Source organism: Vipera berus (genome assembly GCF_964194415.1).
Source record: "Vipera berus genome assembly, chromosome: 1".
Classification (NCBI taxonomy): Eukaryota; Metazoa; Chordata; class Lepidosauria; order Squamata; family Viperidae; genus Vipera; species Vipera berus.
In genome coordinates, this window is record NC_138202.1 from 129,250,933 (window position 1) to 129,263,900 (window position 12,968).

Genomic DNA, 12,968 nt, shown 5'->3' on the forward strand with positions numbered 1-12,968 from the left:
TTTTATAGCACCTTCTAACATTTAAGAAGTCAGGACACCAACTGTATCTCTGGAGGCAAAAAGGTCTATAATACAGAGGCTGCACCAGAGCAGATTCATTTTCTAGATCATGCCCCTGTAACTGGCGTGCCACGATGATGTATTGATCAGACCCTTTCCAGATGACCTCACAAGAAATGCAGGCTCACTTTATATTAGGTGATGCCTTAAGTAGCCTGATGTTGTGCCATGTAAGCTTTGAAAGAAAGAATTAAGAATTTGAATTGGGTCCAGAAGCTTACTGGTAACCTGTACAGCAATCACAAAACAGATGTCCTTTAGCAATCGTGCTTCTCCCCTGCTGACAGTTGGCCACTGCATTCTGTATTAGTCTTTCCTTCTGAATAACATTCAAAGTCAGTCCCATGTAAAGGCTTGTGGTAATGATCCAGGGCAGTGATAAGAGCACGAGCCACTATAACCAGGGCTTTGTGGTCTTGGTAAGGCTATAGGCAGTGCACCTACCAAATTTGGGGGAAGTCTCCTCAGTCACAGCCTCAACTAGTTTTTCAAGCAGCTACCAGGAACACAGCAGGTCCACCAGTTATAGACCAGCTCCTTCTGAGATGTATGAACCTCATTAAACACAAATACCACTGCCAATGTTTCTTCTTCTATTTGGACACTGGAGCCAGCAAGATAGGTGTAATATTCTGAAGTGTGAGCAATTGGTTTGTCCTAAGTACAAAACAGACTTGTTGAAATGCTGCTTGGTACTGTGAAGACTACGCTCAGTATGTGCTTATGTGCATATGTGTGTTTCTTGCATGGGAAAAATGCATAGTCTATTTTAATAATAATGAAAAAGTAATGATTTTTTCCCAGTGTCTTTTGTGAACCATTTGGGAACAGTTTAGAAAATGAGGACGTGGAAACATATGGAATCCAATCAGTTTTGCAGGGATACAATTAAATTTTGACAAACATTTGCAATAGGATTACTTCATAAATTATGCTCACTACAGCCAGTCAAACCAACCCCCCTCAGCGAGTAACATCTCATCAGGAAGCTTGCCTTGCCTTGATCAGCTGGGAAGAAATAGCCCCAAAGGAAGTGACACCTGCCCAGGGCATCCAAGGCTTCTTAGTGAATAAGCCTCAGGCCAGTGCCTCTGGGATTCCACCTATCCATGAGACCGACTCATCTCAAGATAATTTCTGGAACTTGGAGGAGATACAGCTCTTTGACTCCTTTCGTGCGCTCCCATAACCAGAAAGGGCCCAAATTATAAAGCGTCTGGCTGCAGTTAAATCCAAGCTTTGGAGTCTCTCACTACGTGATAAGGATCTCCTTGGATTTCAGGGAGTCCATACCGAATCATCAGTGGAAGTTCCCTTGGCCCTTTCTCCAGAATGTTTAATCCATAAATCTGATGATCTTGGGCTATCTCTGACTCTGTCTGCTGATGCCACTGAATGCTTGCCAGCTAAACAACCAACGAATGCTACAAGTACGAACTGGAGCTGCTTAGAGCCCTACAGCCCCATGAACAAGTCTCGCCTCCCTTCCCCCCCTTCCCTGCCTTTGTCTCCCAAGAGGGTGACACTGCCATTTAACAACGGGTGTATCTTTCTGGACCTGAAGGGCTCCCTGGAAAAAAATTAACTATACAGAATGACTATCAAACCTGGCAAACTCCCCCCCCCCCTGCACTGTCAAATGCCTTTCGTGGAACATAGCAAGTTGGGGGAGAAGGTGTGGCACCATAGAATTTACCAACTATATCCAGTCATTCGATGTGGTCTTGCTTCAGGAGACCTGGGCATGTGATAAGATATGACTTACAAGGTTTATGGCCACTTCCTTGGCCGCTACCAAACAATCTACGACGGGAAGACCCAAGGGTGGCCTAGCTTGCTTGGTCTCTACCTCTTTAAAAGTGGAGTTAGTGGAGCTGCCCCCCTGTGGCTCCTTAGCCATGGCGCTCCTAATTAAGAGAGGACGCAGCAAACTGTTACTGTTTAACGTCTACCTCCCCCTGACGGTGAGGCAAGCCGATACTAAGGCTCAATGGGACGAACTGGAGAATTATATTACTTGTATTGAAACTAAATTCCCAGTGCTGTTCACCTTTATAGGGGGTGACTTTAATGTCCGTTTGGGAGTCCAAGTTCCTCCATCGATTGAGGCACTTTACTCCCAAGAAATCCTTCAGGCAATAGGTCACCAGATTTCAGCTAGGCACTCTAAGGATGAACTAACAAATTTTGCTGGTATTCAGTTAGCCCTTTTAGCATCCCAACACAATAAGATAATCCTTAATGGGAGTACCCCAGGCGATCTAGCTGGTGAGTTTACTTTTAGTTCCTCACGTGGGAGTAGTGTTATTGATTTTGTGCTGGTTTCCCAGTTACTAAGAAAGGCAGTCCATACTTTCCATGTGGACTGCCTTACGGAGAGCGACCATTATCCCCTGGTTACAATCATTGGGCTTTCCTCAAATATACATCTGTCTAACAAAACGTGATCCACTGGACAAAACGTGACAAAACGTGATCCACTGGAGAAGGAAATGGCAACCCACTCCAGTATCTTTGCCATGAAAACCCTATGGACAGTACCAAAAGGCAAAACGATATGACGCTGGAAGATGAGCCCCTCAGGTCGGAAGGCGTCCAATATGCTACTGGGGAAGAGCAGAGGGCTAGTACTAGTAGCGCCAGAAAGAATGAAGCGACTGGGCCAAAGCCGAAAGGACGCTCAGCTGTGGATGTGTCTGGTGGTGAAAGGAAAGTCCGATGCTGTAAAGATTTTTTCTCCATAGGAACCTGGAATGTAAGATCCATGAATCAAGGAAAGCTGGACGTGGTCAAACAAGAGATGACAAGACTGAACATTGACATCTTAGGTATCAGCGAACTAAAATGGACAGGAATGGGTGAATTTAATTCAGATGACCATCAGGTATACTACTGTGGGCAAGAATCCTTCAGAAGAAATGGAGTAGCCTTCATAGTCAATAAAAGAGTAGGAAAAGCAATACTGGGATACAATCCTCAAAATGACAGAATGATCTCAGTTCGAATCCAAGGCAAACCATTCAATATCACAGTAGTCCAAGTCTATGCCCCAACCACCAGTGCTGAAGAGGATGAAATTGACCAGTTCTATGAAGCACTACAGCACCTTATAGAACTAACACCAAAAAATGATGTCCTTATCATCATGGGGGATTGGAATGCTAAAGTAGGAAGCCAAAAGATAACTGGAATAACAGGCAAGTTTGGCCTTAGAGTGCAAAATGAAGCAGGGCACAGGCTGATAGAATTCTGTCAAGAGAATGCGATGGTCATAGCAAACACTCTTTTCCAACAACCCAAGAGACGGCTCTACACATGGACATCACCAGATGGTCAACACAGAAATCAGATTGACTATATGCTCTGCAGCCAAAGATGGAGAAGCTCTATACAGTCAGTAAAAACAAGACCAGGAGCTGACTGTGGCTCAGACCATGAGCTTCTCCTTGCAAAGTTTAGGCTTAAACTGAAGAAAGTAGGGAAAAGCACTAGGCCACTCAGGTATGAATTAAATCATATCCCTGTTGAATATACAGTAGAGGTGACAAATAGATTTAAGGAATTAGATCTGATAGACAGAGTGCCTGAAGAACTATGGACAGAGGTTCGCGACATTGTACAAGAGGTAGCAACCAAAACCATCCCAAAGAAAAAGAAATGCAAGAAAGCAAAATGGCTGTCTGAGGAAGCTTTGCAAATAGCTGAGGAAAGGAGGGAAGCGAAAGGCAAGGGAGAAAAAGAAAGATACGCCCAATTGAATGCAGAATTCCAGAGAATAGCTAGAAGAGATAAGAATGCCTTCTTAAATGAACAGTGCAAAGAAATAGAAGAAAACAATAGAATAGGGAGGACCAGAGATCTTTTCAAGAAAATTGGAGAAATGAAGGGAACGTTTAATGCAAAAATGGGCATGATAAAGGACCAAAATGGCAGGGACCTAACAGAGGCAGAAGAGATTAAGAAGAGGTGGCAAAATTACACAGAAGAACTATACAAGAATGAGCTTAACGTCCCTGATAATCACAATGAGGTGGTCACTGACCTCGAGCCAGACATCCTAGAATGTGAAGTGAAGTGGGCCTTAGAAAAACTGAGCAACAACAAAGCTAATGGAAGTGACAGTATTCCAGCTGAGCTATTCAAAATCTTAAAAGACAATGCAGTAAAAGTGCTACACTCAATTTGCCAGCAAATTTGGAAAACTCAACAGTGGCCACAGGATTGGAAAAGATCAGTTTACATTCCAATTCCAAAGAAAGGCAGTGCCAAAGAATGTTCAAACTATCGCACCATTGCACTCATTTCTCATGCTAGTAAAGTCATGCTTAAAATCCTACAAGCTAGACTTCAGCAGTATGTGGATCGAGAACTACCAGAAGTACAGGCAGGATTTCGAAGAGGCAGAGGAACTAGAGATCAAATTGCCAACATACGCTGGATCATGGAGAAAGCTAGAGAGTTCCAGAAAAACATCTACTTCTGCTTCATTGACTATGCTAAAGCCTTTGATTGTGTGGATCACAACAAACTGTGGCAAGTTCTTAAAGAGATGGGAGTACCAGACCATCTTATTTGTCTCTTGAGAAACCTATATGCGGGTCAAGAAGCAACAGTGAGAACTGGACACGGAACCACTGATTGGTTCAAAATTGGGAAAGGAGTCCGGCAAGGCTGTATACTGTCGCCCTGCCTATTTAACTTATATGCAGAGCACATCATGAGAAAGGCAGGGCTAGATGAATCAAAAGTTGGAATTAAGATTGCCGGAAGAAATATCAACAACCTAAGATACGCAGATGATACCACTCTAATGGCAGAAAGTGAAGAAGAACTAAAGAGCCTCTTGTTGCAGGTGAAGAAGGAGAGTGCAAAACTTGGGTTGAAACTTAACATTAAGAAAACCAAGATCATGGCATCTGGCCCTCTCAATTCCTGGCAAATAGATGGGGAAGAAATGGAGGTAGTGACAGATTTTATTTTCCTGGGCTCCAAGATCACTGCAGACGGGGACTGTAGCCAAGAAATTAAAAGACGCTTGCTCCTGGGGAGGGAAGCCATGGCAAATCTAGACAGCACACTAAAAAGCAGAGACATCACCCTGTCAACAAAAGTGCGTATAGTCAAGGCTATGGTCTTCCCAGTTGCAATGTATGGCAGTGAAAGTTGGACCATAAGAAAGGCTGAGCGCCAAAGAATTGAGGCCTTTGAACTGTGGTGCTGGAGAAGACTCCTGCGAGTCCCTTGGACTGCAAGGCGATCAAACCGGTCAGTCCTAGAGGAGATCAATCCTGACTGCTCTTTAGATGGCCAGATTCTGAAGCTAAAACTCAAGTACTTTGGCCACCTAATGAGAAGGAAGGACTCACTGGAGAAGAGCCTAATGCTGGGAAAGATTGAGGGCAATAGAAGAAGGGGACGACAGAGAATGAGGTGGCTGGATGGAGTCACTGAAGCAGTAGGCGTGAGCTTAAATGGACTCCAGAAGATGGTAGAGGACAGGAAGGCCTGGAGGAATGTTGTCCATAGGGTCGCGATGGGTCGGACACGACTTCGCAGCTAACAACAACAACAACAAAGGCCCCCAGATACTAGATCCCTACGTGGCCTTGTATACAAGGAGGATCAAATGGTCTTCTAATACTGAAAGAAAGTTCCACTCCTTTTTATCATCTCGGAGTGTCTCAGCCTATACAATCAGGCCCTAACAAGTAGCGGCTCAGAGACAATTTTGACCTTTGAATCATTAATTAATAGTGTCCAAAGGGAGCTAGGAGCTGACCGTAGGCCAAGTGGTCCATATCATGTAACAAGTAATCCTGGTTTGACAAAGAATGTCTGATGCTTAGGAACCAGATTAACCGGGTTTACTTGCTCTATCGTAATCGAGGGGATAAACTCCCACCTGAGGACTACTATCGCCTGAAGCGGGAGTATAAAGGACTGATTGTTAAGAAAAAGAGGGCTAAACAGAAAGAGAAGTGGGATCTACTTCTCTTCTCCATTCAGCAGAAGAACACCCGACTATTTTGGCAAATTGTTGCCAGCTCTTTGCCTGGTCACCAAGAACTCCCTCTCTGTTGTATCTCCAACAGAGATTGGGAAAATCATTTCTTGTCAATCTTCCAGGCTTCAACACTTTCGACTGAGCTCAGACCACAACTGCCCCCTGCAATTCCTAACTGGCAACCTGTGACTTATGCTGAGATTTCTGAGCTTATCTCTGAACTCAAGTTAGGCAAAGCCCCTGGCCCTGATGCCATACCCTCCAATTTGCTAAAATCTAATCCCGAGTGGTGGATTCCTCTCTTAGCAACACTATTCACCAATATTAATACTTCCGGCAGGATTCCTACCTCCTGGAGCCTAGCAATTATTGTTCCAGTTTTTAAATGAGGAAATAGGAACAACCCGGCTGACTATCACCCTATAAGTCTGCTTTCCATCATTGGAAAACTGTATGCTAAATACCTCCAACGTAGACTCCTCACCTGGGTCGAGGAGTCCAACATTATTGGTGCAGAACAGATCGGGTTTAAAGCAGGCTGTGCCACATTAGACCACTGCTTTGTCCTAGCGCACCTGGTTGACAAATACACTATCACACCAGGTGGCAAACTTTTTACTGCTTTCATTGATCTAAAGGCAGCGTTTGACTCAGTCCCTAGGGAACTGCTGTGGTCAAAATTGCTCAAAAGTTCCAACGACAGACGTCTCTTGTTCCTAATTAGATCCTTGTATAATCAGAACTCCAGCCAGGTCAGGTGCAGCTTGCAGGGAGAACTCTCAAATCCTATCCCGATTAAGAGCGGAGTAAGGCAGGGTTGTGTCCTGGCGCCTCTTTTGTTTAATTTATTCTTATCTGACTTGGTCTCTTACATTGGACGTATTGAGTCCCATGCCCCAAAGCTGTCAATTACGAAGATCCCGCTTCTCCTATATGCTGATGATGCGGTCCTTCTATCACTAACAAGACTAGGACTGAAAAGATTACTTTCTGCATTTGGGTCCTACTGTGCTGAGAACCACTTGTCCATTAATTACGACAAATCTAAAGTATTGGTGTTCTCTAGAGCCCATAAATTATACAACTGGGCTATTAATGGTAATGCTGTTAGGCAGGTCTTCCACTTCAAGTATTTAGGTATTCAATTTCAGAATACCGGCGCTTGGACCAGACATCGAACCCAGGTGCTGAATTCGGCCTCCTGTAGCCATCAGCAGATTCTAAGATTTTTCTTTACCCAAGGAGGCCAGTTCATCCCTTCTGCTCTGTGTATATATAAAGCCGAAACCTTGGCCCAAACTCTTTACGGAATTCCCATATGGATACGGGGCTTCAAGGATTGTATTGAAAGAACCCAGGCTGTTTTTCTTAGGAAACCTCTGGGTCTCCCTCCCTGTGTTGGCTTTGCTCCGATGTACGTGGAACTGGGCATTTGTTCAATCGAATGCATGGCGTGGATCAACACCTTTAAATGGTGGTTTTGAGTGCTCTTCTCGGCAGTCCCTGGTTGCTACCTCTCCCTGGTGTTTGCTGACCCTCATACTTCTTGTTGGGAGAGGGAGCTGACGAAGAAACTCCACTTGCTAGGTTTTACGGGGGATGCCTTGGGAGATTATGGTCTTAAGGACGCCCAATCTAGGGTAGTCCAACGACTTGTAGACATAGATTTGCAATATTTAAGAGCCAGAGCTAACAAAACCTGCTCCCCTCTGATCTTCAGCCAATCTAATAATTATGGACTGAGGATGGCTTCATACTTCTACACTCTAACCATCCTCAAGTATAGGAGAGTCTTCTTTCTAGCCTGTTTCAATGTCTTGCCCTCAGCACTACTCAACGGGTGATTTAAGAGGCTCCCGATTCGCGAGCAATTATGCCCCTGTGATAGGGCTGAGGTTGAAACTGTGGAGCATGTCTTTTTATACTGCCCTGTGTATAACACAGGCAGAACTAAATTACTGTCTCTCCTTAAAATAGACCCTTCTGGTCCCAATGCTAGTAATTTGGTCTTATAATGTTTAGGGGGTGGCTCCTCATATATTACTTCTCAGGTCTCTAAATTTTTTTTAAGAGCTGTAACTATTAGAGGAGAACGCTGTAATTCCCCTCAGCCAAGGCTTCTGGTGTCCAATTGTCTATGATTTTACTTTCTCTATGTTTTTCTTTTGTTGTACTTGTATTTTGGTCTGTGACCGCAAACAAACAAACAATAATAATAATAATAATAATAATAATAATAATAATAATAATAATAATAATAATTATTATTATTATTATTATTATTATTATTATTATTATTATTATTATTATTATTATTATTATTATTATTATTATTATTCTCACTCTCAATAATATGTAGCCTGATATATGCTATGCACAACCACATGATCATCATTGGATGGATGCTTTTCCCCTTCAAACTCAAAAACACAGCAGGGATCAGCATCTCTGTCAGTTTAGAGTCCTGTTCTGTAATCTCGTGAGCCAGGAGCAGGTCAGGCTCAGAGTTACTGAAGCACAATGAAGCATATAGCAATTAACAGCCAAGTGGTGGCTCAACAGAAGTTATGGTGCGTGGGTTTTTTTTTTTAAATTGGAATGTTGTTCCCTTTCACCTGTATTAAAGCATCTTTTTTTCCAAGGAGGACCGGAGTTGGACCATAGCTCAGTGTTGAAGTCCATGCTTTTCAGGCAGTGCTGTGATAGAGGCCTGTTCAAAGGCAGAAAAAAAATGTTCCAATTGCTGGACAAACAACACTGAGGTGTATGAAGCGTGGCAGAATCCTAGTGGTATATAGTCCGTTGCCTCGGTGTCAGTGTTTCAGGAGGCATTGTACTGGTTGCTTTCCCTCTTTTCCTTGGAAAGCATATTTATTTATTTATTTATTGATGGGATTTATATCCCGCCCTATCTCCCGAAGGACTCAGGGCGGCTAACAACAAAACATATAATAAGTACAGAAATCAAGATAAAAATAAAATTGAGAACATCTGTGCAATAAATTAAAATTAGAGAATTTAAAAAATAAATTAAAAATTCTAAATATAAATTAATTAAAATGCCTGTCAGTCCAGGTCAGCCTGGTGGAACAGGAGTGTTTTGAGGCCGCGGCGAAAGGATTGGAGGTTTTGGGCCGTCCGAAGCTCAGGGGGGAGCTGATTCCATAGGGCTGGCGCTCCCACAGAGAAGGCCCTCCCCCTGGGGGTCGCCAACCTACATTGCCTAGCTGACGGTACCCTGAGGAGGCCTTCTCTGTGTGAGCGTACTGGACGATGGGAAGGGGGTTCCCTGATCTTGCTTCAGGAATACAGGTAGCCCTTGACTTACGACCACAATTGAGCCCAAACTTTCTGCTGCTAAGTGAGACAATTGCTAAGTGAGTTTTGCCTCATTTTATGAACTGCAGTGGTAGTTAAGTGAACCACTGCAGTTGTTAAATTAGTAACATGGTTGTTAAGTGAATCTGCCCTCTCCATTGACTTTGCTTGACACAAGGTCACAAAAGGGGATCAGACGACCCCAGCACACTGCAACCAGCATATATATATATCTGTGTGTGTGTGTGTGTGTGTGTGAGTTGCCAAGTGTCCCAATTTTGATCATGTGACCATGGGGATGCTGCGATGGTCATAAGTTTATAAGTCACTTTTTTTCAGTGCCGTTGTAACTTCAGAGGGTCACTAAATGAACTGTTGTATGTCGAGGACTACCTGCAGCATTTAGATGTTCCGAGTAAAGGATCGTTTTCTTAGGTTAAGAAAATACTCCAGAAGAGTAGTGAATAAGTCTCCTTTCTGTTTTCCAGGAAAAGGGTACAAATATTCTTGAAGTTCCTAATTGTTCTACTTATCAAATTTTAATCAGCAGTTCACTGTAAAGTTGTACCTTTGGGGAGGGTATGGAAGATATTCTAATAGAATGAAAAACGAATGACTACATGCAGGGTGTATCCAACATCAGGCTCTGTAGACAGTTTATTATACAAATCACATTAAATTGTTTGCCATTTTCTTCTAAACACTTCCTTGTTTGACATGTGACTTTCAAACATTCCTAAGTACAATAGCATTTTTTCTGGGGGGAAAAAGATAAAACATCGTGATTAGTCTACAGGTTCAATGTTTGGTACACCCTGTATGTGTGTATGTGTGTGTATGTATGTATATATCAATCTGAAGTCAACCATAGTTTAGAAAAAATGTGGCTTCAGATCCTTTCTGGATATAATTACCAAAGCTTGACAAAAACTTGATGAGCAATTAAACCAATATTTATTGTTATTGTTTTTAATTATCTTTTGGAATAGGTTGAAAAAATTTCCATCAAAGCAATTTTTGTGTCGTTAATGGAAAAAAGGAAAGAAAAGAAAGAAACACTGAACTTTTTGTATTGTTTTTAAGGACCGGGAAGCTGGAATACGCATGACTAAGATGGAAACATCCACATCAATGGCTTCTGCGAAAAAAGAAGAGAAAAATGTCCTTCTGGAAGACGGGGGCTTTAATGAACCCACAAAGAAACCAGTTCCTTTAGCAACTGCAGCACCAACAGCCGTGGTGACTCAAGGAGGTAACTTTTGTAGTCCTTTCTCATATTTTGAAAGCAAGCCTGGGCTTCATTTTAAAACCTTAGGATTTCAAGTGTCAGAGGTATACAGGTACTTCTCGACTTAGGATTGCAATAAAGCCCAACATTTCTTGTTAGGTGAGTTTTGTCGCACTTTACAAACTTTCTCGCCTCATTTGTTAAGTGAATTGCTGCATTTAGTAACATGGTTGGTAAGTGAATTTGGCTTCCCCATTGACCTTGCATGTTGCAAAAGGTGGTTGTGTGACCCCGTTGTGGGTGTATTGCAACCATCATAAATACAATGCCAGTTGCCAGGCTATGGGAATGCTGCAACAGTCCTAAATAAGAAAAAGGGTCATAAGTCTTCAGTGTTGTTGTAAGTTTGAATGGTCACTAAATGAATGGTTGGAAGTTGAGGACTACCTGTATAGCCTTCTGCTAAGATGCTGAGTTTATTGGCCTTAGTTTCAGGGAATGGAAAATTGAGTGTTTGCAGATCTCAGGTGTTCATAGAATGACACATTTGGCCAAACAACTGTGACTCAAAAGTGGACCTCAAATAAAGGCTACTTTGAGCCTGACATGATTTCTGCATTCATTTCCTCCAGAGATAGAGCAATGATGATCAGTTGTTCACTGACTGCCAAACTGAAGGGGAAAATTTTAGTCCCTCTTTGACAAAGAAACAAACACGCCATTTTAAAATACTGTAATGGACAGGTTATCCTGTATGCTTTGACTCCTGAATTTTGTTTTCAGAAGCAAACACTCTCTGAAAATAAGAGCAATATAAGACTTTGGGATAAAGACCGAAGCTGGATATCCAGCCTTCTGGCATATAGTGTGTCACCATTCTGGATATGTAAAAAGTTACTCATTTTGCATAATATGAATGTGTAACAGGAAAAAAAAGGATGAATGCAGATCATGAGGGCTACATAATGAGTAATGTTAACCAGGAAATAACTTGAGGGGAGAAAAAAATCTGAAAAGACCAATGATGCTTCTTAAAACAAAACAGCTAATATTTCTTAAAAGAGGGCTTTGCAAACCTAACTTTCTGCAAGGAAGTGAGAAAAGTTGTTGCTGTTGGAAACCTATGCTGTATAAGACAGTGTGAATTTAGGCAGTAATATGATGACATATTTAGATTGCTTTCCTCTAGAGCTCCACACCAAGCAGAGGAGCAAACGGTTGGGGCATTTATACAATTGATATCAGGATGGATGAAAATCCCATCAGATGTTTCATACGTATGAAAGCAATGGAGTTTCATTCTGGGTAGATTTTTCTCTACAGAGACCATGGTTGGTATTTCTATATTTTATTTACTTATTTATCAAATTTTTAAAAATTGTCCATCTCCCTCACAGAGGGATCCTGAGTGGTAGACAGGTAAAATACTGCAAATATTATAACAAAATCATATACTTTTTTTAAAAAAGAGGCAAGCTTAACAAAATACAATTTTAGTTATTTTCAATTAGCATCTAATGAAGCTATAAAATGAGTACTGACATCAGCCTTCCTTGACTTGACGTCCACTGTTGAAGTGCTGCTCAGAATCTGAAGCCAACATTAACTGCTGCTGTGATCTTTTGCAATTCTGTAAGTTACATTCTAACACAACTGAAGTCCACCAGTCTGGGGAAGGATGCTTTTCCTAAACTTTGCCTATTCATTTTAAATGTGCAGAGATGTGGCCCCTTGAACTCCACATCTATGGAAAGCTGACTGAGAAAGTGGTGGTATTTGTTGTTTTTGGGTGGAAACAACAAAAAATAATCATAGGATTTTTGCTTGTGTTGGTTCGATACCAACCCACTCCTTGTTTGTGTTATGTGGGATAAAATAACCTTTCACAGCAGGAACTGAAGGAACACATTAGCTGGGACTTGACCAGTGGAATGTGACAAGTGGCATCTTCAGCTGTCTAAAGTTTTTTCAGCTGCTTTGTGGTCTGTCAAAAATATTTCTCATTGCTGGGCCAGCTCTGCTTTAGTATACACACATTTCCTTATTTTTTTCTCACTTTATATTTACATCTAAACAAAACAATCTAGCAAAATAAATCATTCATCTTCATTTTGATAGATAACATTACTTGGGGGAGTGAGAAAGTTTTTCCCTGCAGGGCTGGATATACACGTTCAGAATGTGTAACCTTAGCTTTCCCTTTTTCAAAGGACAATTTTGGCTCTACAATTCAGTTATTTTAAAAAAAATTGGAGGGAACAGGGAAGAAATAAAAATTATACTGCTCTGAGTTATGTCATCCTGAGTGGAAGAAAACTGTGGAATTTTGAAGGAAAATATTTCTTAAAAAGTATTTAT

The 12,968-nt window shown here is 41.8% G+C and overlaps 1 protein-coding gene across 1 annotated transcript in view; it reads left to right on the forward strand.

Annotated features, from left to right (window-relative positions):
* Positions 1-12,968, forward strand: part of GLI2 (GLI family zinc finger 2) — a gene marked incomplete at its 3' end in the record, with an annotated part of 274,691 nt that overhangs the window by 46,858 nt on the left and 214,865 nt on the right. Inside the window, exon 2 of the mRNA XM_081340777.1 lies at positions 10,466-10,634. Within this exon, the coding sequence (XP_081196903.1) occupies positions 10,487-10,634 (148 nt within the window). The 5' untranslated portion in view covers positions 10,466-10,486. The remainder of the gene's footprint in view (positions 1-10,465; positions 10,635-12,968) is intronic.